The sequence below is a fragment of the Ipomoea triloba genome, chromosome 1, assembly GCF_003576645.1.
Source record: "Ipomoea triloba cultivar NCNSP0323 chromosome 1, ASM357664v1".
In the NCBI taxonomy this organism is placed as follows: domain Eukaryota; kingdom Viridiplantae; phylum Streptophyta; class Magnoliopsida; order Solanales; family Convolvulaceae; genus Ipomoea; species Ipomoea triloba.
Window position 1 is genome coordinate 6692854 of NC_044916.1, and position 13281 is coordinate 6706134.

Consider the following 13281-nt stretch of genomic DNA (forward strand, 5'->3'; position numbering starts at 1 on the left):
TATATATATATATATATATATATATATATATATATATATATATATATATATATATATATATATATAGAGTAGGCGTTCATGTGAAAACGCCTAGTCCTGGAGAGAAATCAGAACCACTCAAAGTCGTCCATGTGTCCAGATCTAATGGATCAGAAACATTGATTTCTCTCCAGGACCACTCAGAGTCGTCCATGTGTCCAGATCTAAGATCTTAGACATCAATTTCTCAAAATGGATGTTATGGATGTGTCTACACTTTTTATAAGAATAAGTATTTAGCAAATTATTATGTGGAAGGTGAATCTAGATCCAAAATACACAATTTACATACTGAATGTTCACAATTCAAGTTATTAACATTCAGTATGTAAATGGACATGAGTCAACCTTGTAAGGTGAACTCAGGTTCATAGTATAACTATTGTAAGTATTCTCACCTGAACCCTTCGCCACCCCCACCCCCACACACACATTGGTGCACATAATGATAACATTAGGTACACTTAATTTTGTTGCCCGGTGTATATTATATTATTGCACTTTTAATACATTTTACTTGCACTTAGGTGCACTCTATGAAATTGTTACTCGCACTTTTAAAATAATTTACTTGCACTTCAAAGTTCGAATTATTTTTAAAAATATGTCTCTGCATTTTTTAAAGTGTTTATGATATGTAGATCTATCTAGATTGACGGTTGCAATGGGTTCCTATTTCTCTATTGGGCGAGAGTTCTCATTTGATCCGTTCCCCCCCCCCCCCCCCCCCCCCTTCTCTCTCTCTCTCTCTCTCTATATATATATATATATATATATATATATATATATATATATATATATATATATATATATATAATCTTAATAAGAGACAACAAAGTTAGGGCTAGGAAGAAATAAAATGTTGGTGGTAATTATTTACTTAAACGGATGACTCATATTATTTTGATTTTAGTAATTTTTTACGATTTTCCTTCTTTATCCTCTATTATATTATTTTATTCGCTTAAATAACCACACATTCCGTTAGTATAAACTTTAGTAACGGAATATTCCGTTAACTTTCATTGGTTATATTGTCTTTATTTTCTACGATACAAAGATTCATTACTTTCAAATTCATTAATTAATTATATTTATTATATTATTCATTATCTTCTTTTACACTATCTTCTAATTAAATGCTCTCTGTATCAAAGTTATAATACAAAACAATGTTATATTTTAATTATTTATTTACCAAGTATTCTATTAATAACATAGAAAAAAAAATTTTAAAAATTAATTTGAAACAAATCATATTAACTACTTTGGGATGATTTGTTTACAAAGAAGACATTCAAATAACCAAATAAATTGAAGCGAGAAACTTTCTCTTAATATTTTTTGGACTACATCACAGTTATTCGCTTTAAACGTAAATCGTATTTCTTTATTAATATAATTTAAAATGTATAAATTTTTATTACTAAAAGCAATATTTAGACTATCATTTTTACAAAATTGCAAACATTTATTTTAGTGACAATTATAATCAATCTCTCATATATTATCGTGCATTTATATACTTTAAATTACCACTTTAAATAAACAAATTCAACATTCAATTACATATGTATGAACTATTTTAGTGACAATTATAATCAACATCTTATATATTATCTTGCATTCATATACTTTGAATTACCGCTTTAAATAAACAAATTCAACATCCAATTACATATGCATAAACATCTCATATATAATATTGTATTGATATACTATGAAATACTTATTTAAAAATAAACATTAGACATTATACTAATTGTCTAATTGCGTAATGTGCATGAAAAAACGTGTATATATATATACAAACTAATAAAAGATCGAATGAGAACACCTCTACCATGAGAAAACATCATAGCCATTGGATAGTTTTGATCAACGGTCTAAATTTTAGAAACTTTTTATTTCAAAATTGGGCTGATTTAGGGGGATTATTATGTTTGTTTTAAATTAAAAGGGAATTAATGTAATTATATGTGCATCGTGATTCATGCATATGTGATACGGAGTATATGGTAAGTTCCGGATTTGTCTCTCACAAGTCAGGACTCCCCACTTTCGCTGCTACTCGGATTGTTAACCTTCACTCTGCGTAAACCTAAAGCTAAACCTCTAAAACCTTGAATCCATGGCGGACGATGGCCGGAGACTACCCAAATGCCCGGCTACGGAGAATGCTGCTGCAAGTAGAGGTATGACCCAAGGTTTTAAGTAGATTTTCCTTTGTGATTTTTTTTATTTGTTGGTGATGGGTTGAATTTTGGGGGTGAGGAATATTGCGAATATTGTTTCCATAGTCGATTTCTAGCATGTTCTACCCTCCAGTAGATTGGTGCAGCCGAGGCCGACGGGTGGGGGGTGGGTGATTTTTGTGAGTGCTAGGGACGAACGCCGTAATGGCCAGATTCTCGGTCTGGGTTTCCCGGTTTGTTAAGCAGAATGTGTTGGTAGTGTAGTCAAGGGTGGTGGTTTGTAGATGATAGTGTGCATTGCTTACTGATTGATTATATTGATCCGGGGTTCGAATCAATTAACCCCATAAAATTATGAAATATGATAAGTTAAAAGATAATGATGTAAAGACAATGTGGTAAATGCAGTTGTATTAATAAAGTGTAATGCTATGAATTTGTGTAATGACAAGACAAGACTATGATAATGAATGAATTATGTTTCAACAAGACACAAATGAGTGTTTTTATACTTTACTACGGCCCTTAATCGCCCCATGAAAGGAGGTGGGTTGGCTACAACGGTCTTGGACCACAACAAACGCCTACAAGATCGCGTCAACCAAAGCTTCCGGGTCTTGGCCGAGGCGATCAAGCGTTGAGCTCATATAAGGTGGCCGAGCGCTGGGCTCGGCCGGGCCAACGTGGGCTGGATGGGCTAAGTCGTGGTCTTACACTGCCACGCCTGGGCTTACCGAGCTCGACCAAGGCTGGGTCGGCCGAGTTCGGACTTGGACTTGATATCTTCCAGGTTAATCTGCAACGAGTCCATTTATGATTTGCCCGTCATCAGCCCCCCCACCCTCTATCTTGTGAGAAGTCGTCAGCGAAAGAGAGTATTTCTCTGCTGACCTAAAAATTGCAACCAAATATTATCCAATCAATAATTCTTAGTCAAGTAGAATTTTTATCGCGCTTGAAATCTTATAATTCAAGAGTCCCATCACAAGTCCCCATCCTACTCCAACTTTTCTTACACGGCCTATAAATAACCTAGAAAATCACACCACCCCCTCTTACACTCCCAAGTCATCCTCCCCCTATATAAAGACTTCATTCTCTACCTCCTCCTCACACCACCATTCGGCCGAGTACATCCCCTCCACCAAAAATTGTTGAGCCGTCACCAAGCTCTCCCCGACCGTCGCATGTTGAGTCGCCACCGCTGAGCCCCCTCCTTGCCAAGCTTCAACCTCATTCCTTCTTAGAGTCGGGTTAGTAGTCCTCCCCTCCTCTTTTAGAGTTCCATATGTTTCCTTTGCATGCACTTTGCTCCTTTCGTTCCTTACGATAATTTGTTGAACTCTATTAACCTTTTTGACCTCTCCATGGATAATGATTATCCTATCCCCCTAGACTAATTTCCACATCCCTCAACTGAGGTTAACACGCCTCCTCATAGGACTCTAGAGGTGCGTCCCCTTCGTGCCATTATGCCTTCGACCATCCCCAACCCTACCCGTCTCAATAGGTACACTGAGCTTGATCCTACTATACCACGCGGGGCCATGGCCTTTCTTAATGAGTATGACATAGAGCTTGCACGGTCTTTAGACGGGCCGACGTAGAGATGCAAGTTCCTCACCCATGGGGAAATATATTATAGCCTCCCTCTCCTAATTTTTTTCGGGGTCCATCTTAAATCCCTTGCCATGGGCCTCCATTTTCCTCTCCATCCCTTCATAGTAGAAGTCTTGAATTTTTATTCTATAGCTTCGGGGCCAACTAGTTCCCAACTCCCATCGCCTACTTGTTTCTTTCATCCTAAGGTGTAAAAATGTGGGTATCCCTTCTACCTTAAACCTTTTCAATTTTCTCTTCAACGTGGGTAGTTCATCAGCCACCCTTAGTAAGGGGTTTGTCGCTTTATGGGCTAGGGCGGGGATGAAGGTTTTAAACGAGACCAAAAACTTCAACAAAAATTGGAAGCCAAAATTTGTTTTCGTGTCTACCGACCCATCTCTCCCTTTTGAGGTGCCTTGGGGCGGGTACTTCCTCAAGCATAAGGCCCCTAAAGGTTTGACCGAGCTTGGAGCTCATGCCAACTTGTTCGCGGGCTCGGGCAAGCTAATTAGTACCAAGGCCTTGGCCACCGAGGAAGCTTTGGTTGAGCTTGGTTTCGTACGGGGATCCCCCTCCTTCTCCTAGGGTTATAGTGACCGAGCTTTCTTCCACGTCCAAGGATGACTCCAAAGATAAGGAGTTAGTCGAGCCCGTATCGCCTCTTCGCGTCGTGGCTGACCTCTCCACCTCTGACGCCGAGCTCCCGGGTTTGACCCTTATTAATTTGATTGCTTCATTGCCTTATAACTTTATGTTTGGTGCTTAGTTTCCCTTTATTGCAGATATGACTGAATCCTGCAAGACATTTGAGGACTTCATTCGTCGCTTGAAGGCCCGTGCCCCTGCTTCCAAAAGGCAAAAGACGGGCGAGAGTAGTCGACTACCAATTGTGTTGCGGACTCGGTCTCTACGAAGTCATGGCTCGAGGTTGAGCTCGGCCTCTACCACCGTCGACCCCCCAACACAGGTGGTCGACCTCGCGAGGAATGCCTCGGCTCCCTGCCTCCCATGCCGACTGCCCCGCTCAGATGGATTGTTGTCTTCCTCCCACGGCTTCTATCCTTCGAGGTGATCTTGCCACCGATGAGTTCATGCGGAGCTTTCTCCTTCCTCGGGATCTAGAGCTATGCGAGGGCAACCCAGATCCCCGTCCTATACTTGAGGTACAACTTTGTTTGTTTGGATGTAAATAGTCGTTGTTTATGTATACTTGCTATTTGACTTAGCCTTTTCTTCTTTGACTTTATGCAGGCTTTCATTCGCCACCTAGCCTTGGGAGATACCTTAAGGGCCACCCAGGCTCGCCTAGAGGTCGAAAGGAAGGCCCGACTGGACTTAGAGTCACAGCTGCAGGTGTCGGAGACCAAGCGCAAGAGTTTGGAGGACAAGTACGCTCAGTTGCAAACATTGCGCGCCCGTGAAAATCATATGCATGGGAAAGTCCTTGCTTCGGTGCTGTCAGACTACAAGAGCTCTAAGGCCTTCAAGGAGGATGCGAGAAAGTACCTTGTTGAGCACATGGAGGAGCTTTTTACTGATTGGGCTGCTACACCCGCGGGAAGAGATCGCATAGGCATGGAGGGGCTATTGATGTATGATGTAGGTCAGTATACGTTGCAACGAGACATTTATGTAATCCTTCGCAACCGAGACGAGACTTTTGATCCCGTGGAATGGGGTCTTCCCGTTGAGTTCGAGAACCCAGACCCCGTGGCCTTAGCCGAGCTAACTGAGGCGGTCAAGGAGGAGATGGCTGCGGGTTCACCCCGCGAGTAGTAGTTATGTTTCTTCGCTTCCCTTTTGACCATGTATGATGAACAACCATGCTTTTGCTTTATGTTCAAACCTACTTCTTTTATGACATTGCTAATTATTCATGGTTCTCTTCGAATCTTTGGTATATCTCCTTGTCTTACTTGAATATATCTAAGTGTCTGAGGTTTTCCAAGACCTTGGGTTCTTTGGTTGAGCTTAAAGTTTAAAGCCTAAACTTTGGTAAGGTATCGAACAAAGGCTTTAGCATCACTTTGGCTCAAGTCCTGGAGCTCGAAGCCTTGTAAAAAACACAAGGTTTCTTAAGGGAAGGAGGTCGGCCACCCTCGCGGGGTCAATCGAGCTCGGCCGCAATCACAAGCTTGACCAAGACCATGTTAGGTAGCAAGAAATGATCCATTGGATATGCCTTGTTGAGCGGTGGGCTCAGCTAAGGTAGCCAGGCCAATGTGGGCCTGGCCGTGGCTTTACTCAGCCACACCTGGACTTACCGAGCTCGGTCGAGGCTGGGCTCAACCAAGCCAGCCACACCTGGACTTACCGAGCTCGGTCGAGGCTGGGCTCAACCAAGCCTAGGTCGATTGAGTTTAGTCTTGGACTTGATATCTTCCGGGTTGATCTGTAACAGGTACATTTATGACTTATCCATCACTTACATTGAGCATGTTAGGGTGATGGAGTTGGTGGGTCAAGGACAAAGCGGGAGGGCTACAAGTGTTGTACTAGAGCATGAACTAGCCTATGAGGTGGGAGGGAGAGTAAAGGGGGAAAGGAGTAAAGGGGGAAAGGTAAAGATTTTCATAGGAACCCTGTTTGAAATGTTAACCTTACACAACATACTCAAAGAGTCAGAGTACTAACTTTGGTTAAATAGTAACAACTAAACAAATATGGCCGCAGACTATCTAATGAATCTTGGCCATTAGGTATGAGTGAACGAATCTTGAACTAGCATGTACTAACCTTGGTTGCTCCAGTTTTATTGCATCTAAGTCCACATTTAGTGTTGGCAGAAAGATGATTAATAAAATATCGTTTTAGATTAAATGTAGAATTTATTGAAGCTCTTATTTATAGTGGGGATGAACTTCGTAACAAACATGGTTTAAAGACAACAAAAGTAAGAATTTTATTTTCTATTACAACTTATAAGTTTATTAATTAATTAGGAATAATACTTTACAAATTAATTAGTTATTTAATTTTCACGTATTGTTTCATTGGGTATGAGTTATGTTGGGTGGCAGCTCAAAGGGTCAAGAGTCCAGCATTCTGCCATTGAAAGGTGGTACTAACAACTTGCAAGTATAAGAAAATAATGTTGCGCCTTCACTACTAGCTTTAACTTTTGACCTAGTGATAAACGTTTGATTCTAAAAACAAAACAAGTCACAAGTAATTAATTTAATTCAAAAAATTTAACAAAAGTCCAACCGGACTCAACTCATTTTCACCCCTACCAACTTGAATCTGGTGTTAAGGAATCCAAGATTTCAAGAATGTTCAAGAATATAACATCAGTGTTGTAAAAGGCGCTAGGCGCCCATCGAGTACCTAAGGAGCACCTAGGGTGCCTAGGAATTTAAAAAAAAAAAATTTAAGATAAAATAGTGCACTGCAAGTAGTGTTCAACCATTATTCTTCAACATTTTCAAACACTTGACATTCTCAACATCTTCAAGCTGCATCATTCAATCTCCGTTTAAGTATGAATGTTTAAGAAGATCTAACACTTTGACAAGCAATAACCTAGGCACTTGTTGAAGCCATTATAATTCACAAGTCTAATATATTACAAAGAACAAAAACATAATTTAGAAAGCAATTTCATAAAGGATAAATGAAATAGATTATAAAGCATAACTGAACAATTTGACTTGTCAATTTCATACTTGCACATACACTGCCACATACACTACCAATCTGTGCCACATTCAATAAATTTATCATGAATTCTTCATAATTGATAAATTTCCACAATTCTATATATCACTTCATTGATAACAAATAACAGTGCAATCCAAAACTCCTAATAAACAATAACAAATTAAACTCACTGCCATAATCCAGTGAATCTGCCACATACACTACCACTTGGAGCTTGATGGGACAATGTGAAGATTAAACTCATTAAAGCAAAGACACCACTCACAATTCACAAATCACAATATAAAGCATTAAAGCAAACTTAGGAAAGAAAAAGAAAAAATTGAATATGTAGTTTTGTACCTGGCAAAGTGGAGAGTGGCGACAACAGACGAGCTGTGGAGGGCCAGAGCTAGTAGTGGCAACAACAAGCTGTGGAACACTGGAACTATGGCGACTACTCCACTACTGGCAATAAACCGAAGCTCAAAGTTCGAAGCTACTATACTATTAGCAATCGACCAGCTTCGAAGTTCAAAGCTACTGGCTGTCTAGCAGTACTAGGCAATGGGGTGGCGGGTGAGATGAGATGACTCTGATGAGCTGATGATTGATCATTGATTCATTGGGCGGGGCTGCGGGCTGAGGGAGTGAGGTGCGAATGTGCAATTTCTTGTTGATTTCCTTCAACTTTTAGAAGCAATTGGCTTCTCAACTTAAGGTTTTGGTAATTAGGTTTGTTTCGCTCAAAACTACATGATTTTGCGCAAAACAAACTAATTAAAAAAAAATTGTTGGCCGGCTGAGTAACAAGTGCCTACCATGGAAATCCCATCGGCTTAGGGGCACCTAGCACCTATACTGCACCTAGGCAGCCTAGGATAATTCCACATGTAGATAGGTATATGAAAAGAAATGAGAGATTCTTTTTAAAATACAGTTACATATCAATAGGATGTAGATTATCAATAAAGAATCTTCTTTATATACTCTTACATCTATCTCAATCATCAAGAGACTTTCATCACTAGCATTTTTTGATCTCATGATAATTTTCGGCCAGGGTGAATGGGCTCCATTTTTCCTCCACAAATATTATTTTTAAAGGATAAAATAAGCAAATTGAAAATTTTATTTAATGAAAACTTACAGGTCTGCAAACTTTTTCTCTGAGTTGAAAATTAAATCCTCATTGAGGTTGATAGTGCTTCTGAAGGAAATGTTATATGTCCCTGTACCTACCTGTCTTATATCTAATTTTGCTCATGTTTCTGCCTTAAGTTTCTGAAGAAAGCAGTTTCTCATCCTCTTTCTTGTTGAATCAACAATTTACTGCACATCTTAGGAACTTCAGAACTAGCCAGAATCATACATACAAATGTATTGAGCAAATCTTCTCATGATAGGTAAAAGTAGTTTTCATTAATTTAGCACCAAGTTCAGCAGAATGTCTATATGAGAAGACGGTAATGGACACAAAAGAATTCAGGAATTCACATTGTCAAATAAAAACAAAAAGATTTTGATAGGATCAGCTGCATTGCCCCAATAAGTGAATTTATTTAACACATTACATGTAGTATTCTAAGTAGTTTCTAACTCAAAAAAAAGAACCAGTCTCCAATTTAGATGCATATAAATTATTAAAGGGACTATATAGAATACATGTTCCAAACTCTAAACAATAAGTAGAGATCCTAGAGGATGACATTAAGTCATGAAATGCAATGAGGATAAGAAATGTATAACACAACCAGAATGCCAATACCACAACAAATTAAAATCAGAAGACCAAGCAAAAATAAGCATTTCATCAACCATATATGATCGTCAGAACATTATAGTTACATAATCAATATAGACCTCATTCACCAGGTTGGTGAAATGCAAAGGAAGAACTGATGTAATTGAAATGTTGATGTACATTTGACACCCTAATAAAATCTAAACTGCACAAGGCAATGGAAGCAACTACAGTCTACAGAGAGTTAAGGCTAGAGATGAGAAGTATGCAAATTGAAAGACCAATTTGTATTCCAATTTGAATAATTGATTCTACCTCCAATTTCCATAATTTTATTAAAATCCTGAATCTAGGATTACATCAGTAATATGAGTCATTAATTAGAGCTTTATATACCATACACTAGATTAGTAGACCAAAATTGCATAGCTTAAATTTTTAAAAAATAAAAATAAACCCAAAAAAAAAAAAGAAAAAAACATTTGCAAAATCAATAAGCTAGACAGCTAAAGTAACTCTCAGCTCCAAGGCCATCTCATCAATGATCCAGGTTATGCTTCACCTGCAGCCAAAAGCCTCACAATGGATGGCCAACAGACATAGTAGCTGCTTCAATTTAGGCTTCTAGGAGAACCCTTTATTAAGTTTCTGAATGGCACAGTACATTTTCCTCCGAGAACCAACCGCTTTGATCCCCATATCCTTAAGATCCTCCAAGGTCAGCATTGGCAAAACCTCGTCGTCAACCTCATGAATCTCAAACAAAGGAGCATACCTCCCAAGTCCTAACTGATTCAGCCATACTTTCACCCCATTTCTCTCAGATGAGTAGTTCCAGTTCCTGAGTTCAGTATCACTTGGCCCCTCCTCTGAAACCCTAGTCATCCTCCTACTAGTCAAATTCCCAATTCCTCTGGCATCATCACCCATGCCTGCGTTAGTGTTATTCTTATTGTTATCCAACGGATGAAGTGGGGTGTGTTCTGAATCCTCAGTTTCAGAATCAGGACAAATTTCATCATTATTCTCCACCTCTTCCCGGCTACCACTAATTAACTTATCATCCCCATCACTCTCATTGGCTTTGGAGTTGGAAACCCAATTGGACCTCACTCTCTTAGTCGTCGCACCTCTTTTAGATTTCAAATCCCTAACCTTCCAGCTACCAATCGCAACACTATCTAAATTATCATCTCTATCGTCATCCTCATCCACATTATTACTAATCTTTTTGTTCGCATTTCTACCAGTATTATCATTGGCATTGTTATCAGCGAGGGTTAGGGTTTCGTTACTTGAAAAGTTGGTGAGATGCCGAGTCTTGGAAGCGGCCTTGCTGGACGAGTCCTTCCATGGCGCCTTAACTCTGCGATGCTCATAAGAGGAGGTATGATTCCCGCCGATGTCGCCCAACCTGACGCTAGGCCGTCGCTGACGCTTTGTACCGATTTGCTCATATGCCGCCGCCATCCCTCCGCCGTTCTCCGTTGGCTGCGCCTCCGTCATTCCCCACCACCGGCGGGGCGGTCAAGCAACTTCAAAAAAAAAATCAAAAAATCAAAAAGGCGTAGGCGGAATTTCGTTCAAGTAGGGTTACGTTCATCAAACAATGGATCGCATACGACAATGTGAATCCAATTTAGGCTTTGGAAGATTGTAAGGCGGTGGAGATTTCGAAGAGATCCTGTGAATTGAAAAAAGTATCGAGAATGGAGGAGTGTAAGGCTCGAGAGAGACAGAGAGAGAGAGAGAGAGAGAGAGAGTGAAAACTGAAAAGGAATTGGTTTGTTTTCTATGGTAGAGTGAACACGTGCGATGCCTGCTTTAGAGCACGTGGATGATGATTCGATGTATGAAGTATTTGGGCCGAGTCTACTGTACGGAATACTCGGCAATCTGTGCCGATATATGGGTTATGATGAAATCGGGCTTTAAAATTAGGCCCAACAGTGATTCGGCTTTTACAAGGATTGACAATAGTTAGGCAAATTTTACTATGGACCGCGATACACAATGCACTGTAATCCAAACATCAAAATGGTGTCGTTTCTTTTAATCAAAAGAAATGACACTCGTTCTGTACCGTTTCGCAAAAAGTAACTCTATTTGTATAACATATTCAGTTTCATTTTATATACACTGTAGTTTCATTATAACACAATTACATTATCATTTCGATATAACTACAGTTTCATTGTACAATATACACACAAATATGTGAAACTGTTATTCAGTTTCATTTTATATACAATTTAGTTTCATTTCAACACAATTACAGTTTTATTCGACATTATACATTCAAATATGTGAAACTGTTATTCAGATTCGTTTTATATACACTATAGTTTCAATACAACACAACTGCAATACCATTTTGAGACAACTAAAGTTTCACTGAACAATATACACTCAAATATGTGAAGCATTTATTCAGTTTCATTTTATATACACTGCATTTTCATTTTAACACAACTACAATTTCATTTCATTCAATTACAGTTTCATTTGATAATATAAAAAAAAATATGTGAGGCAGTTTCATTTTAGATACACTGTAGTTTCATTTTGTAATTAGCGCACTAAAAACTAGTGTTACAAAAATCCCGCCTAGGCGCTAGGCGCCGGTCAATCGCCTGGTGTATCACCTTAAATGGTGGTCTAGGTGGCTGGTCGGCTAGGCAACCGCCTAGGCCGCCTAATCTCCGCCTAGACCACTTAGGCGCCCACCGTCTAAGCCTCCTAGGCACCGACTAGGCCGCCTAGTCGGTCGATTAACTATTGTTCTTTTTTTTTAATGGTTTATTTCACTCAAAACAACATCGCTTTGAGCGAAATAACCCTAAATTATACAACTCTAGATATATTTTAGGTTAATATTTAATAGTTTAGTATTAACTATTAAAGTATTATATAATTTATAGTTATTAGTCTTTAAAAAATTAATAATACTTAAACAAATTTTTTAAAATAAAAAATAAAATAAAAAAATACACGAGCACCTAGGCGTCCTAGGCACTCCCCGAGCGCCCGATAAACGCCTAGTGATTTTTTCAACCATGCTAAAAATACGAGCTCCGTTAAACTGTAACAACAGCCGTTTCTTTACTTAAAGAAACGACGCCGCTTTGGACCACAATATAATTGCTGCAATAGTTATACAATGGACCCGGATCCACCTTGCACAGTGAACCCATCACAATTTACATACTGCTGATCTGTTCGGTTGAGTGTAGCTTGGAAGAATTCTCAAACTACATTGTTTGGTTCCCTCCAAATGATGAACTGCAATTCATGGGGTGTCCCCCATGAATTGCAATTCGGTGGAGATGAGGGGCAATTTTGTTGGTGTAAAGACAATTTTGCCCTTCCTCTCATACCCTCTGTCTTTTTCTTTTTTTTTTTTTAATTTGAAAGAATTATTATTATTATTATTATTATTATTATTTTGAAAGAATCACCACCACCACCATCAATCCCACAAGTTTGAAGCTTGTAGTTTGAATTTTAAAAATTGATGAGAATATATGTGAGTCACTTTTTTCCCTTAACTCTTAGAAATATCAAACTCTACCCAATTCTCCATGTAAAAACCTCCTTTCTTGACCAAAACCCTCATTTTCAAGAATTTAATCACCAAATTCTATCATAACTTCCTGATTCCAATTAAATTATTGTCTTTTATCTCAAATCAACAATGACATTCCATAACACTAACTACACCACAGACCACAGTTCCCGGCCAAGCCAAACCATTTTCGTCTCTTCTCTCGATCGCCAAGCCACCACTGCCACCTCATCTCCCCACAAAGCGAAACCACTAGGCGTTGTTACAAAGCCACCACAATTATCGAGGATGCACTTACATTTATTTGTTCGAATCTAATCTCTATAAAGTTAGTTGAAATATTTTATTGAAAAAATGTTCCTAACAGTCTAACACAATGGTTTAAGAAATTAAAATTAAAAATAAATAAATAAAATCTACTCAGAAAGTCAACTAAGGTGTTGATGTGATTATATACCTACGCTTCATCATAAACAAAACTACTCTAGACTCTAGAG

The 13281-nt window shown here is 38.7% G+C and overlaps 2 protein-coding genes across 2 annotated transcripts; one reads left to right on the plus strand and one right to left on the minus strand.

Annotated features, from left to right (window-relative positions):
- Positions 1–2105: 2105 nt before the first annotated feature.
- Positions 2106–5687, plus strand: LOC116032332. Its single transcript, XM_031274862.1, has 3 exons — positions 2106–2234; positions 4619–4999; positions 5088–5687. Exons 2-3 carry the CDS (start codon positions 4823–4825, stop codon positions 5610–5612), a joined length of 702 nt encoding a protein of 233 aa, XP_031130722.1. The 5' UTR covers positions 2106–2234; positions 4619–4822; the 3' UTR covers positions 5613–5687.
- Positions 5688–9626: 3939 nt separating this feature from the next.
- On the minus strand, positions 9627–10944 carry LOC116001046 (ankyrin repeat and SAM domain-containing protein 6). The gene has a single exon (XM_031240953.1). It carries the CDS (start codon positions 10723–10725, stop codon positions 9844–9846), a length of 882 nt encoding a protein of 293 aa, XP_031096813.1. The 5' UTR covers positions 10726–10944; the 3' UTR covers positions 9627–9843.
- Positions 10945–13281: the final 2337 nt, after the last annotated feature.

Bases quoted from the DNA above. Each gene is read 5' to 3' on its own strand.
- LOC116032332 (XM_031274862.1), top strand. From the start codon at position 4,823: ATGCCTCGGCTCCCTGCCTCCCATGCCGACTGCCCCGCTCAGATGGAT. The intron at 5,000-5,087 runs GTACAACTTTGT...GACTTTATGCAG, and splicing joins ATCCCCGTCCTATACTTGAG to GCTTTCATTCGCCACCTAGC.
- LOC116001046 (XM_031240953.1), bottom strand. From the start codon at position 10,725: ATGACGGAGGCGCAGCCAACGGAGAACGGCGGAGGGATGGCGGCGGCA.